Source organism: Pteropus medius, unplaced genomic scaffold (genome assembly GCF_902729225.1).
Source record: "Pteropus medius unplaced genomic scaffold, Ma_sr-lr_union100, whole genome shotgun sequence".
In the NCBI taxonomy this organism is placed as follows: domain Eukaryota; kingdom Metazoa; phylum Chordata; class Mammalia; order Chiroptera; family Pteropodidae; genus Pteropus; species Pteropus medius.
The window spans coordinates 24357295-24373809 of NW_024340696.1; the positions used below are offsets into that span (position 1 = coordinate 24357295).

Below are 16515 nucleotides of genomic sequence, written 5' to 3' on the forward strand. Positions count from 1 at the left end.
AGGCATATGCTAAGTTAGTTCCTTGATTTTTACCCCCCGTGCATTGACAATTCTTTGTTGCTACTTGAACTTATTTTAAAGACATTTTGAAAGAACTATGATAAATCAACTTACTAAAACATTTGGCTTTCACAAGTATAAAACATGCGTTTTGAGTCAAGCACAGGTCTTTCTGGCACTAAAAACAAGTAGGAAATGAGAAAAAAATTAAAACCAGAAGACTTCAGGAAGGTGACAAATTGGAAAGCATTCTAGGAGATTCATAGGACCATTTTATGTGAAAGAAGCATTCTATGAGCTTAAAGAGATTATGTTCAGTTTTATTAAAGGATCTCGGGCTCAAAAGAAGGGTGGGGGGTACACAAAAGACGAATCTATGTAAAAGACAGTACCACATCCCTGAAATGGTGATATTTTGTTTCTCACTGTTTTCTTCACTTCTCTCCCTTCCCAATTTCCTTCCCTCCTCCCTGTAACCTACCCTCTTCTCTTCTCTCCCCCTTTTCTTTACCCCACCCCCAAGGTATGTAAATGCAGTTGCCTTAAATTCTTTGTGAATGAATGTTAGAGGATTTCTCAGAGTTCCCAGTTGGAAAAAGCCTTCTACACAACTTGAAAGGCTGATGTCCCTCTCAGGAAATGAATGAGTCGATAACCTCTGACACTGGTGACCAGTCCAGTGAACCCTACCTTAATTCCACTAATACTGGAGGCCCCCAATCAGGCAAGAAGGTGAATTTCATAACTACCATTCTATGTGGTTCAGTTATGACATTTCACACTTTTCATCTAATTGTCGATAGTTTTGAATTTCTTGAAAGTCACTAATAAACAAGGATTCAGAATCAATTATATTATTTCTGATTTTATGATTAAACAATTTTCAAATTAAAACAAACTTATAGATAAAATATTTTTTGTAAATGTGTGTCAGTGACTATACTGGCCTGTGAATTTTACAACTACTTTTACATAAGTAATAGCTTTCCCCCTCAACTTACATAATACTTTTTCAGATTTTTTTCTTAACCAGATGTTGATTTTTAAATGTAGTTCTTTCGTTTAAAATATTTTTTAAAAACCCACATAACTTATTTTAGTATTTTCTATTTTGTGTGTGAAATGTTTAACCTGGAATGTCATCATTAAAGTTACTTCATGTAATCAGTTGATTTCTACTATTAATGCCTAATAAATGTTTTAACAAATAATTTTTTGAGATCCTCTAGCTTTTGTTACTCTTTCAAAATCATTTGGATTTTCACTTTTCCTTTTCTCCCTACAAGCTGGCACATGGTTATCCCCACAAAGTAAATAAAATGAGAAAACTTTGCCCCATTTCCTGAGAAGCAACAAGAAATAAACACGAAAAATCTTTACAAATGCATGTCTTGGTTGACACCTTTTACCACAAACAGCTGGAAATAGCATAAATATACATCCATTCATTTCAGATCCGAACCAATTAGTATACATTTATATTTATTGCTTTAATATGGAGAGGAGGTGTCCATAGGTGCTGTATGTGGATTTTCAAAAGCTTTTAGATTCAAGATCCCTACATTTTAGTTTGTGTGAAAGTGTCAGGAGTGTTAGGAGTTAGCAGTGAGGACGTTTGGAGAGACCGGAGGGGATTGCGGGTTTGGTGGGGGAGGGTCAACTCGGTAGCTTTGCCTAAGGGAAGTGGTATCTGTACAGTTTCTCCGTAAACTGCTTGTTTAAGAAAATGGGGGTGGGGTGGGGGAAAGAGTGGTGGTGCATTTTAATGTTTCAAAAACGAGTGTTATTTTCTACTTTAAAGGAAGTAAAGCATTTCTAGTTGATCTATGATATTTATTGTATTCGATGAGGGCAGTAATACTGGTGTCAGCATCTAGTAATCTACAATCATTTGAACTAATTTGAAAGGTAAGGGGAAAGCATTTTGAAACTGGGGCCGGACCGGGGACGGGACGGTACGAGCCTAATCCGTTATTAAATTTTCGTTTATTCGACTCTTCTATCCACTGGTAGTTGACTTTTAAAATGTCAGGGTCCAGTCAATATTACATGAATTTACCTTTTTTCTCCTACTTGCCTCTTTCTTCACCCCTCCCCCCACCGGCGCCCGCTTCTTTCTCCCCCACCTCTTTCTCTGGCTCTGCAGCCGCCTCTGCTGGCGGCTCCTCTTCACCTCCCCTGCCTGGAGAACCCCTCCCCCTCCCTGCCCTACGTCGTCTTGCTCTTGGGGAACAATCGCCACTGATTGAGGTTCACTCTATGTTAGGCTGGAAAACTGGGCTGTTATTTAGGAAGTCATTAATCACATCTCCTCCCCCGGAAAGAGATGGCGGAGAAACCTGTGAAGTACAATTTCTTACCAACCCCCTCCAAAGTGTTCCGAAATGATAAACCTAAACACAATTTGACTACGTGAAGGTGATAGCAATTTTTCCCGGTAGGATTTTATTTCAAATTTGAAAAAATTTCAGGGCACAATCAGGTAATTGTGTGTTATTTTCGTATTGTAGGTGTACATTACGATTATCTAAACTTTCATAGGAATGTAATTAGGTTTAATTAGGTTTTTTGGAAATTATGTATTTTCTTCTAAGAACCGAAAAATATGAAATTTGAGTCCCAAGCAGGTTTACTGCTATCGATCAACTGAAATCTTAGGGAGGAAAAAAAGCGTAACATCCGTTGCTTTATTTAAATGGCTTTTTTTCCCCCTAAATGAGATTATTTGGACAAGCTTGTGTGTAAGGCACATATACGACTGTGTCGTTTTTCTAAATCGACGATTCAGAAGCACCCTCCATTGTGTTTAAGTAAAAGCACGAAATCAGCATTCTGATTAATCGTAAAGAAGCGTCCCAAATTGTCTTTTAGATAACATGTTTGAGTTTTTCGTGTTCATTCATAAATTATTTTGATGTCAGCATAGATGAAATGGCGATTGGTTATCTCTTCCTCTTGCCAGCCCCTTAAGGATCCGAGGTGAAATTAGTAGCAAGAAAGCATGTAATTGACAAAGTCACGTGTGCTCAGGGGGCCAGAAACTGGAGAGAGAAGAGAAAAAAATCAAAAGAGGGAAAGCACATTAGACCATGCGAGCTAAATTTGTGATCGCACAAAATCAAGATGTTAGATTGATGCAGAAGATCACTCCGTTCCAAAGGGAAAGTTTTCATCTCACGAGTTTGGAGCAGAGGGCCCGTGGGGCAACATGGCCGAAGGTTAATTTTCTTTTCTATTGTTTTACTGTGATTTTCTCTCTTCCTTTCTCTCCCCCCTCCCCCTCTCCCACCCTTCTTTGCCGTTACCCCCCCTTCCCCGTTTTACCCCAATACTGGGCATTACCCCCACCCCCATCTAATGGGGCTTTCTGCAACCTATTGTTACAGATCTCCAAAAATGTTTTGTACCGCCCACACTGATTCACAACTTGAAAAGCTTTCAGGGGGCTATTGTTTGAATTGTTTGAGTGTGATTAAGCGCAGTTTCAGTTAGTGAGCCCAAGAAAACTTTTATACACCTGCCCCCTCCCCCATCCCACCCCAACTTTAATTGAAAGTTATCGGGTGGGGGGGGATGCACATTGCAGATAACCCTGGATTCGCTGCCGCCGCATGTGCGTTAAAGTAGTTCTAACCATCTTCGCGATTTCTCTTTTCTCCTCGTGCCCGCGGAGAAAAGAGTTTCTCTGAAATTTTCTCTTTGTAAATGGGATCAGTGTTAAATCAGCAATATGCAAGTAAAGTATCTCATGCCATAATGTAATATGTAGCTGAAAAATGGAGTTAAACGAAAAAGTACACGTCTGTACTGAAACGTGGAAGTGGATGTGATCGATAGAACAGTGTGGCTCCCCCTCCCCCGCTTCCCCTTTTAACCCTTTTCATTTTAAATATTTTCTGTAGAAAAGAAGGAATCAACCACTTAAGCATGTTTTTCCTATTTCCTCTCTCCCCAACCTCCAAGCAGTTTCTTTCTCTCTCTCTCTCTCTCTCTCTCTCTCTCTCTCTCTCTCTCATTCAGTGAACTGTATGGCAATACAGACTAACTGACTTTTTTTGTCCTGTTCCACTCAGGTGGGGCAAGCAAAGGTGGTGGAGAAGAGCCCGGGAAGCTGCCGGAGCAGGTAGAGGAAGAATCCCAGGTTTTGCACGGAACTGGCCACTGTAAGTGGTTCAATGTGCGAATGGGATTTGGATTCATCTCCATGATAAACCGAGAGGGAAGCCCTTTGGATATTCCAGTCGATGTATTCGTACACCAAGTAAGCCAAACTTTTTTCATCCTCCTCTTCACCTTTTTCCACGTGGAGCGGATCAGTAGTTTTGTAAATGGCTATACAATAATGTGCCCTTAGGTATATTGAAAGACAAGATCTTCCTTTTAGTAACGAGTTAATACAGTTTTTAAGGTGCTATTTGGACCCCTTCCTGGATATCTTTTCCTGAACAGAAAGTAAAATCTTTGAAATTTTACTGCTTGGATGCTGGTTGACTTTATTAGCAAGTTCCCCCCTTCATTCGACAGCGAAATTGCGGTGGTGTGGCTTCCGGTGTTATGGAATACAGTATACTTTGTCGCCTATGGCTGGTGAATGAGTGGGCAAATGAATGAAGAAACAGTGATCGTCTTAAGTAAAAAAAAAAAAAATTGCTGTTATGAGAAATCAATAGGTCCCGTATTTGTAGATATCACTAGTTTGTAGTTTTCCCTGCCCAGTAGTCATTTGTAGATTTAAGTCAAAATAATTGGATTTTACAGTAAAATAAAGTAGAATACTGTTGGCCTTGTATGGACTTGAAGAAACGCAAGAGAGGATGCTTGGTAATCAAACATTTTAAAATGTGCTCCTGTAGGGCATAGATCTAAAGGATACTGTCTCTTTAAGAGACTGAACTCAAAGAAACATGTGGCCAGAGGCGGCTCTAGCCTGTATGTTTAAAATGTGCTAGTCTCCTACCTGGGGTAAATTTCCACCATTGCTTATAGTGTGTTGTAATTTCTTAAGATGCTTAATATCATCAGAATGTCATCGCCTCTCATTTTCAAGATTTTATCCAGAAACAAGCAAATTAATACCTCATCCCCTTTCAATCCACTCCTCTCTGTTGCTTAATCTCTGTATAGTAAAAAAAAATTTACAGTTTGCAAGCTTGAATATTTCATCGAAAGAAGTCAAAGAACTATAAGTTATCTGTAATAATTAATTCTTAGGAGTAAAGGGATTTAAGACTAAAGAGGTTTAGTTTGGCTTGACATTTATGTTAAAAATTTAATGATTGACTATCAATACTATAGGTTGACTGACATAGATACGTGCAAGAAATAGTCTATTTGAGTGAAAATTATATATTTTGTTTGCTTCTATGTTGTATGTCCCTGATAATATTTACAACCTTCTTTTCTCCCTAAGGAATCATCTTAAATTAAGTTTATAAACAATAGAAACACATGAAACCATTGTTTTGATCTGTTGTCCTGTGGTGCTTGGTAGCTTCCTGACCTTGCTGTATGGTGTGTGTTTTCCTTTCCTAAAGGCCTGGCCATCATTATTGGCTGTTTACATGTGGAAGAATCAGCATAATCTGTGAATTGAAACAGCGTTTAAATACATAAATAGAAGTCCACAGACAGGCTACTGAATTTTATGCCTCCTACTTTACCTTGCAAAATGAAGCCACATTTTCTTTTTAATTCCCTAGACTGAATGACTGAAATCATTGACAGATCCATTTCTGTCAGGCTCTGGCTTTCCCCCCTTTGAACCTTCTTTAGGTTGTTAAATTGTTCTTTACGATCTCATAAATTTGTTTTATAGATGAATGAAAAAAATAACCCTTTCTTCTTTGTCTGATCACACCTTGTTATAATTTGGTTTTCTATCTTTACCTTTTAATATATTCAAATGTTAGATATCTTATTAATCAATATTAATGTTTAGAACCATGAGACATCCAAATTTAAGCTGTTCAATGATTATGTTGATAAACATTCCTATATTCACTGAATTAAGGAATACTGTATTGCTGGAAAAGTTTTATAGATAGCAAACAGTTTCTAGAGTATAATAATTGATTATTTAAGACTTGCTTTAATCTTCTGTTACACATCATATGTTTACTAAAAGAACAATATTAAAATGACGTGATAAAAATGCTCTTTAAATATGTATATTTGTAGTCTTCAGAAGAATGTACATTCTTAGGAAGAAGTATGTAAAAAGTCAATAAAACTTAAATATTAGCGTTTTTGTGATGTAAAAAAACCAGACTCTGATAATCTTTACATTTAAAATTAGAAAGTAACATTTCAAGAGATTTTTTTTTTTTTTATGGTTACAGTGTTTGTTTCTTTTTTAAATATATCTCGAGTTTTTTCCTAGGGAAAAATTACTTAGATATCAATTGCTTCTTTTTGATACCTAGATTTCTGTCTTATACTGGGACTTAACATAAATTGCATATAAACCATATGAATAACTGTTTTGAAAAAGGCAGGAATACTACTGATTTTAGCCAAGCAGCTACAGGTAACAATTAGATGGTCATAAATGATATGTGTAGGTAGCATGTGAGCATTGCTTATAGAATCAGATTGCAGTTCAGGACCATTTTATAAGTTTTAAAAATGTTTTCAATTATTTTTGCTGCCATTTTTACTGTCAGCAATCTCAAAAGCATACTAGGTTTTATATAAAATTATAAATTAGATTTTTTTCCTCATGTCTATATACTCTTCTGTTATGAAAGATAGACATTATGTATAATTAGGACATTTAATTGTTCTTCTGGACCAATATTCATTTTAAATATATGATGAATGTTCAGAAGTATTATGTGTCAATGGATTTTTTTAAATATTCGGAAACATGTTCTTAATAGTATATACCTGAGGAAATAAGAAAATCAATTAGTTTCTGTAAAATAATATTTAAAAACCCAGGATATATTTTTTCTTTTGAAAATATTGACTGCCAAGAACTGGATATCAAAAACAATAATTCAGTTGCCAAGAAATGAAGAGAACATATATATGTGTTATAAAAAATAGATCTGTTACCTAAATTTGTTGACCTAATTTTATTTAAAATTTGTTGGCAATAATACAATCAACCTATTAGTTTCTGTAATGTCACCAACTCCTCAAACAGAAACACATGACTCAGGTGCTGCACTTTTCCTATCTTTAGACTTGTTGATAAATGCAGTGAGATTCTCCTGTTTGAGAATGGTGTGTGACCATTGGTGGTTTAAAATGACAGTCTTCATTTCACTTGCTAATGTTAACTTGTGATTTAAATGATCTTATTTTTATATGCTGTTAATGAATATATATGTATTCTGACACATGTTAATACTGAAACAGTTAGCCTTCAATACTGAATATTTTAATTTTAAAAACAACAAAAATGTATAAATATTATTTTTGAATTTTGTCACTGCACACAGTTTTTGAAATGTTCCTTAAAATATTTAATATTCAAAATTTTAAAATTTTGATGATGATTTAGTTTGTAAATAGCATAAATTTGTAGGAGTTTCTTACTTTAGAGTCCAATGCAAAACATAGATTTGTCTATCAATTGAAGAGTTACATGGTTAACACAGATTTGTAAGTCTAAGTTCCTACTAAGGCAATTTGATCAATTAGAATACAGTTGTTTTGTACGTGCTTAATACTTCTCTCAATTTTTTGTTAATGGATTTTAAAAATTTGCATCAACAGCTGGAGTGTGGGCTAACATGTTTAAATTACCTGGAAAGGTCTTTGAGAACTTTTTAAAATATTATAAGCTTTTAATAGGACAAATATTTTATGGTCCTTTAGATGAATTACACAGTAATTAAATATTAGATCTTTTCTGGAGAAGAGCAGTGTTCCCCAATAACTACCTGTTGATATTTGTTATCCTGTAAGTTTTTCTTTACATAGATTTTGACACTTATTTCCAAAGTCATTATCTTACCTAATGATCATCTGAAATTTATTCCGTTTAGGGGAGAGATAGAATCCATTTTCCTTATTGCCCTCTCTTAAGCTCATTTGTGTAATATTTTTTTTTCACCTGTTGGGTTATATTTGGAATTCTTTGCCATCAAATATGATACAAAGAATTTTTTTAACATGAGCGTGTAATTCATTTATTTCACAAATTATGTATGAATTGTTTTCAAAGAGAAAGTAATTCAAAATGGCTTCAATTTATCTCCCATTATTCAGCAGGCTTATATATATTTTTTAATAATTTGATTTTGAATTCTTCATTGCCTTTCAAGTACTGATGTTTTCTTCTTATGCTCTTTATTTCTAATTTATAAATTTATAGTTTTGTAACTGATAAATTTAAAACATTTTATTAATAATATAAGATATGAAAACATTAGAGATGACTAATAGTCATATATATGTGAAAATTTTAAATATTATACACAATTCAATTGGTATAGTATAGAGTTCAAATCTCAATGTTTTCAATATTAATTATACAATTTTGAAAACATTTCAATATGTTTATGTTTAAGGGCATTTCGTAGTATTTCATCACCAATTTACTAGCCATATCCACTTTTGTCAGTTTAGCATGAAAACATTTTTCATATGCACAATAGATGTGATTATTATTATTCTCAGGTCCATTGAAAATTTCAATTTCTAAAAAATTATTTAGGTAGAGAAATCTTGGAAATTTTAAAATATGATCATGTAACTTTGTAGAACATTAGTTAGTGAGTTATGCATTTTAATATTTTGAAAATAGTTCCTAAACCTAACAAATTTTCAAGACAATTTGCCCAGTTGACCAATTCAGAAGAATCCTGAACTAAACGCTTTAAAGCTACTCAATCACATTTAATGACATTTAAATCAAAATTCTATAAGACTTTGTCTTATAAAAGATATTACTTTCCTTTTTATTTTCAAATGTATTATTTTCAAGACTTTTTTTTTGTATCCTAAAAAGATGGTCTTTTTTTCATATTCAATTTAAACATGAAATGTGAATTGAGTGCATATTTAAGACATGGTCTTCTTTTCTCATCTTAAAGATTATTGATGTAACTCCTAAGTGTATTCCTCTTTCTTATGTTTGATTCTTATTTTTAAAGAAATCATTCATGATTAATGAAGGCAACAAATTACAGAATTGTTTTTTATACCAATGTTGAAATCACAAACCACTTACCAAGTATTCAGCATAACATCTTTCTTTAACCTGTCTTTTAACTCATCTCAGAGTTCTTGGGTTTCATAAGTTTTTAGAACTTTGTTACCTGCACTCAACATAGTAGATTAAAAAGTGTGTTCTTTATTGTAAATTTTCTTACTTTAGGGAAGCAAGAAACCCATATTATTTGAATTTAGTTGGATTTTTCCTGTTCAGAAATTACTTAAATATTGAGGATAGTTTTGTATATCTTAACTAAGTAATTTTTTTAGTGTTGCAACTAACCTAGAAGTTAAAAATATAGTGTATTGTATTCTTATTTCTAAACCAAGTTAACCTAAACAAATAAAGTGATAGTTCTAATTAATTAAATTGGAAAGTCTTTAAATATGATATTCTATAGACTTGATTTGGAGTTAAATATGAAATAAATAAAATAGTTATTTTATTATCATACCTTGAGCTATTTCTCACTGAATTTTAAGTAATGGAAAGTTGCTATAGGTTATGGTATTGTAACATATGCAGTTCACAAGAAATTTAAATGATTTATATTCCTCTCTAAAATAGTTTGACTGTAACATCTAATAACAGAAAAGGTGATAATAGTAACATTCAAGAAGATACATTGCATGTCAGTGGGGGTACATTTAGAAATGATCTTTTAGTAAGTATTCTATCAAATAAGTAACAAAAGTGTTGTTACATTTTGATACATCAGGATTAATTTTATCTTCAACAAATTGGAAGATAATCTGATGACTGCTTTACCCCCACCCTCAATAATCTGAGTAATTGACAATTTACAAATGCCATCTAAAATAAAACTTATAGATAGTTGATAGATTTAGTCTTACATTTCTTTCTATAATCAGCTCTAAATTGGAGTAATACCTAACTTTTCAGATTGTTGCAAAGAGTAGAGACGTTACATAAACTGCAAAGCAAGTATGTGTTGAATAAATAAACTAACATGTAAACTAGTCTTTGCCAAAGTAAAATCATGGTTAAGTTATTTTTGGTGGCATATATTAATGGTGAAAAGCTAAATTGGCATCATCTTTTATGTGCTCTCTTTAAAATTTGGCAAAATGTGTTGTATAAATAGCTTAATTTTCATTACAGTGAACTACAAGGCTTTTTATTATAATTTTATGGTATTTAATACTGTTTAAAGTATCAAGATATAAACTGAGGTTTGGGAATAATTTTGTTACATAGATATTTTCAATAGTTTGTTGTATCATGAAATTTTACCTCTGTCTTCAGGTGTACATATCCAGTTTGTATATTCTTCAGTGTAAGTTAAGGAAAAAATATTGTTTTAAATAGACTTTCTATGATAATTTAATGTCTATTGCTCTGTTAACAATTATTTAATCTTTATGAGATACTATATAATGGTATAGAATCTGGTCAAATAGATCAGTAGTCAAATTCTAGTTTATTATATATCTGGAGGGAAAGTAAGTTGCTTTGTCAGTGTCTTGGTGTCCTATAAACAAAGGGACAAAAATGTATCCACCTTGAAGAGGTTTATAATGAGGATTTAAATGTTCCACACGTAAAGCTTTTAACACATACCTCGGGAAATAGTAAAGACACAACAATGTTGTATATAGTTATTACAAAGGAAAAGTAACATGGTAGAGTGAGGAAGAAGACAGTGGAAATGAAGGTTTGGATTTGGCTCTGCCGCTTGGTTGGTTCTTTACCATTGGCTAGTCACATCCTCAGAATTTCAGTGTTCTCATGGGTAAAATATGGTCAATAATATTTTCTCCCTATTTTGAGGAGTAAGGTAAGGATTAATTGAGATAACATGTGAAAATAACTTACAAACTGTAACAATACCAGGTTTTTAATCTTTATTTCAAACACTATATTTTTATTAATACTTTCACCATATAAAGCGTTTGTCATAATTTTCAAAAGATAGTAATCTCATGTCATTTATTTTATTTTTTTTACCTTGTCAGTTTTATTGAGGTATAATTTATGTAGAATAAGATTCACCAAATTTAAGTATACAATTAGATGAGTTTTGACAAATCATATGACCACCACTACCACTGTCATGATATAAAATATTAAATCACCCCAATGAATTCCTTTGTGCCCATTTGTAGTCACCCTTGAAGAGAAGAGGCCCAATGAGTTCCTTTGTGCCCATTTGTAGTCACCCTTGAAGAGAAGAGACTTAGTTGTCTCCGGCTCAGTTGTCCTATATGATTATTTATATGTTACATTACTGGTTAACTAACCTGGTTCCTTTTAACTTTGTCTTGTCACACAAGAATCCAGTATCTTTTATCAAATACAATTCATACTTATTTTCATGTGTTTTGTTTCTCTACTTTTTTCTGCTTGGAAATTATCTTTACACCAGTAGTTTCTATGCCAGTGAAAGTAAGACTAATATGCATTTCACTAATCTTGTACTTTTCATACAATATAAACTAACTACTTAGCTAATGGGGGGGGGGTTAGGTTTATTGATATTCATATTTCTTGTGGTAAATTAATTTCTGTCTCAACTGAGTTTTTGTATTAACATTCTTAGAGGTATAAGTTAACAAAATGGCTTATTGTCATATAAAAGTAGTATCTTTTAAGAAAATGATTACTCTAGAAAAATTTCTGGTTCAATAATTTATTCAACTATTTTTTATTGATCACATACTAAGTGTAAACTGTTGTATGATAGATTTAAGAGTTCTGCTCTTCAGCTTGCTATATATATTTTTGTTTTCTTTTAGCAAACTTTTTAATAAAATTTTTCAATTCTCATTCTTTTCATACAAAGTATAAAAGCAAAGAAAAAATTTTCTGATGTAATATTTACACTTTTTATAATGTCTAATTATATAGCCTCTACTCATTTAATTTGGAGATAACTGTAATTTTAAAATGTTATTTTTTAAGTTTTGAGTGAAACGATTTCTCATCAGTCTTAAAATGTATAGTTTTCAGATTTCACACATAGAAACTATCTTTACAGATGCTTAGAACCATATTATTTTATTGTGCTATTAATAACATACTTAATTTTTACCAGCTGCTTTAACTTTTTGTTATTACAGTCCACTTTTTAAAATCAAAACCCACTTAAATTTATTACTTTTGTTAATCTGAAAGTTGGCCTCTATTTCAAAAACTTGTAAGTTTAATTTGATAATGTTTTTTTGTTCAGTTTTATTGTGCTATATTATATAAAGCTATGTAAATTTAAAATTAATTTTATTTTAACCATGATTTGTTTATGACCATTTCTTTCCTTAAGCTTTGTAAGCAATTCCCTAGGCCAGTACTGATGTATTTCCAGACACTATAATGCTTAAATTATTTTATATTAATGTTTTTTCATTCAAATGAATCCTCTTTATCCTTAGTTGAATCTGTAACAGAAGGCTGACAACACTGGTTATATTTATCACCTTAAGTGCTTAATTGATTATTGATATATTTTAAAGCTTGGAATGAATTCTATCAACTTTTTTTTCAAAGTACGATTTCTTTTATAATATGGAAAGACTGGTGCTTGGAAACTAATTACACTTTTCAACAACTCCTTTAAATAGATTAAATGATACTAGAGACACATACCTAACAGTTCAGTGTATCATATTTAAAAAGATAAATGAATGAATCATTTTTAATTTTAACAAGAAAAAAATCTTACTAAATCTCTTTTTAGGATTGGTTAAACTATGAGCCAGAAATTTAACTACAGTATTGATCTCATTTTTTAACTTTTTAATTAAAATTTTTAGTTGAATATCAAAATATCGAATCTAAGGACAGTTGGATTTGCACGTTTGCCCCTTTCACTGTTTCCTCCCCCAAGCCATTGAAGAATTTTGAATGGTGAGGAATTTGCGCCCTTTGGCTCAGGTTGCAGACCCACTTGATCAAGCCAGAAAAACTGGGGTCAGAACTATTCACCGCTTATCTTTTCCTTGGGCCACTTGTAAATCCTGCCTTTCTGCTCTGCAAAAAAAAAAGAAGAAGAAGGAAAAAAAACCTTTTATATTATATTTATAGTAAAGCCTGGAGTATAAGACAAATGGTTGATGCTTGCGACTCCAAATGGGTTAATTTCACTTTTTTTAGAAGTTTTTCATTGCATCGCTGCTTATTTGATGCTTATAATTTTGTTTAAGTACATTTTATTTTATAAGATATTATAAAAGCATCCTGTTGGTAGTGAAAGTGTGGTGATACGATATTCTATTTCAGGTTGAGATTTTACACCTTTGAGATGTAGTGATTACTTTTAAGTAAATTGAATTAGTTAATTTGAATTAGCTCTATAAAAAAAAGTACTTTGTTTTGATGTGGTTAATTTCCAGCATTTATGCTGACATCTAAAACTTGCATGAATCAATTATAGCACAAATTTATGAACTGTATCAATAATGGTGTAAAGAGTTTAAATATAAACCCAGGTTTAAACAAACACAAAACACTTTGTTCTTATCTCAGCATCCCTTAAAAGTATACAGCTCTGGTTCAGGACCTCAAGACCACCCATCACCCTGGACACTGGATACTCCTATTTATTCAAGAAGCTTGTGAAGTATCTGTGTGCCGGTGGGGGATGGTGTGTGTATCTGTGTAGGAAATCATAGGTGCTTTTATCCCCAACAGAAGCAGCATCATTGTTCATAAACTGAATTGGAATTTTCTAAAGCCTAACTTAAATTAAATGCTTGTTATTTTATGCAAGTGCTGGTTGCAGTTTTCACATTTTTGATGCTTTTAGAAGGTTAAAGTGGGCCCCCATTAAGATTAACTTCAATCCATTACAGCTTTTTGGCTTGCAGGCCCCACCCATTGGCCTTGGATAGCTAATACCGAGCTTTTGCTTCTTCCTGTAGAAAGGAAGGAAAGGAAAGAAAACTTCTTTCTCTTTCATTGTGTAAGTCATGTGACTTCCCTTTTAGTTACAGATAGTGCTGAAGTGAATCTCAAAATAAATAAGCTATCAAAGTTTTATGTTTATATGAAATATTTTTGAAATCTGCCTCTAAATTTATTTTTTTAATGCACTAAAATCTTTGTTTTGAACCACTATACCTTTACAACCATGCTGCTGTTTTTTTAGGAAGCCAAAAAAGTTACTAAATAGATTTTTAAAATAATACTGATCTTTTTATCTGCACCATAGTAGTTTCTTAGTGTACTTATTTTTCTATCAGTTATCTTAGCATCATTTGAGGTTTCTGAACTGTAGCTTATTTCTCAGAACTCGCAGTGTAAAGCAGAGACAGTGGTTGGGATCATTTTAGTGAGGAAAATTGCTGGTTGGGAAAAAAATGTTTTAGAGGACTGCGTGCAAATATAGGAAGGAATTAATTGAATATATTTTTGCTTCTCTTCTGTCACCTATGATAAATAAGCAGTGTAGCTAGCTGTTAGGTAGGGCTATCCAGCTCTTAGAATATTTAATTATGAAGTTAGATACTATGAGAATTTCATTATGAAGTTATATAACATGAGGATAAATTATGTTTAGTCCTAATTTGGTGATGTAGACATGATGTTATAATTTACTATTAAAAATTTAATCTTTAAAATTATTTTAATTTGTTCTTAAGCTATTTTTCCAAACATTTAAATTTATTTTAGTAAACAGTATAACTGTTCCCAATAATAAGTAAAATATTTGAAACAAAGGTAGTTTTAAAAGAAGTAGCCTCTCAATAATTTTTAAGATAGAAATGTTTTTGGCACATATTTCCATGCAAGTAACTACTTTTAAAAGACTTCTAAGAAGTATACTATTTTAAAATCTAGTATGCATTTTTATTTAAAATACTTGTTTCAATAAAATGTTCCAGACTATTGTTACATTAAAAACATTTTCTTAAATGTTCTTATAGGCTTTCTTATAGTCTTACAGATCTTAAAGGGCAATGATATTTAATCCTATGATTTTGCTATCAATCCAAGATGACTTGGTTAATAGGTTTGTAAATATGAAAAATTTGTTGAGATATATAGAAAAACTACGTAACTTTCTATTAATAATGGTGGGTTATCAGCTTTTCAATAACTAGGATCTGGCAATGAAGTCTGTAATATGCTGGTCCATGCTTTTATTTATGTTAAAATTTATAATAAGTGATTAATTTTGCATGTGCTTTATACAATTGAACATTTCAACTTCAGTTTAATTAATTAATTATTTATTGGTATTTATTTAATGTTTGAATTGTCCCTAAAATTTTGCTTTGGTGGAAAGGGTTGGGGTATTAAATCTTTGAAATCTATTATACTCCAATTACTGTTTGCATAGCAAGATATTCATAAAACACCAACAAACTATTTAATAAAGTACTATATTTGAATCTACTAATGACATTTATTGTTGAAATAATCCATTTAGTACTTAGTGTTACTGTGAGTTTAAAATAAAAATATTAAGAAACAAAAACCTAATTTAAAAAAATCGCTAGTAGATTTTTTTGTGTAACACATGCTTCCCCTCCACACACAAAATTTGATATTAAAAAGTGAAAAGTTGAGTTTTTTTACCTTTATAATTCTTTCCTTCCTGCAAAAGTTTTCTGTAATCTGTATGGACAAAAGTAGTTTTAAAATGAATTTAAATGGCTTTAAGTGTTTTCATGTTTAGTTATAAAGACAAAGCTCATTTGTGGAAGTAACACCATTTGGGATATTGTACTTGTTTTCATGTGGTTTTTATAAATATATGGTTGATAAATGATTTGTTTTCTGGATTTTCTTTCTCCTAAAATAAACTTTATAATAAATGGAGAATAAGTTTTCAAATCATTAAAATAAATGAAGGATCAAGTAAATAAAGACATTTGTTTCAGTTCATATTCTTTAGTTTAGGATTGGATATACTTTTTTTTTTAAGATATCTTGATATATACATGTATATATATACATATAAAATCTTAACCAATAATGTTTGGGAAATATTTTTATTAGATATTGAGCACTTTTCCATCCTCTCTGCCTTTACTTTTAAAAATATCTGGTCACTGTTAAACCATTAATATTCCTGAAGGTAATCCAGAATTTCCTGTGAGACTCAGTGTTCAACATATATTTAGTTGTCCAAATTTACAAAATCCAAACAAATTTTGGAAAAATCTCAAAAGACATGGGATAATATTTTCAGTGAGATTTTTAATAGAATATAGTTCATTATTTCGATTTATATTTTTCAATTTTTAACTGTAAATTGAAAAAAAAAGAAGTTACCCAAATTATTATAGCGTTATGCAGTCCCCAAGTTATTCCCTGCCTTAACATTATCATTTCATCTGCCACTAGGAATTATTACAGCCCTAAGTGGTCTCTCTCTTTGAGTTTTC

General features: G+C 31.8%; 1 protein-coding gene across 4 annotated transcripts in view; it reads left to right on the top strand.

Moving 5' to 3' along the window:
* Positions 1 to 3017: 3017 nt before the first annotated feature.
* Positions 3018 to 16515, top strand: part of LIN28B (lin-28 RNA binding posttranscriptional regulator B) — a 101913-nt gene continuing 88415 nt past the window's right edge. For 2 of the 4 annotated variants that reach the window (XM_039869502.1, XM_039869508.1), the window contains exons 1-2: positions 3018 to 3218; positions 4074 to 4261. In XM_039869502.1, the coding sequence (XP_039725436.1) occupies positions 3209 to 3218; positions 4074 to 4261 (198 nt within the window). In that variant the 5' untranslated portion in view covers positions 3018 to 3208. Of the gene's footprint in view, positions 3219 to 3623; positions 3737 to 4073; positions 4262 to 16515 lie in introns of those variants that run through there. The other 2 variants (XM_039869501.1, XM_039869503.1) reach the window with 1 other exon arrangement.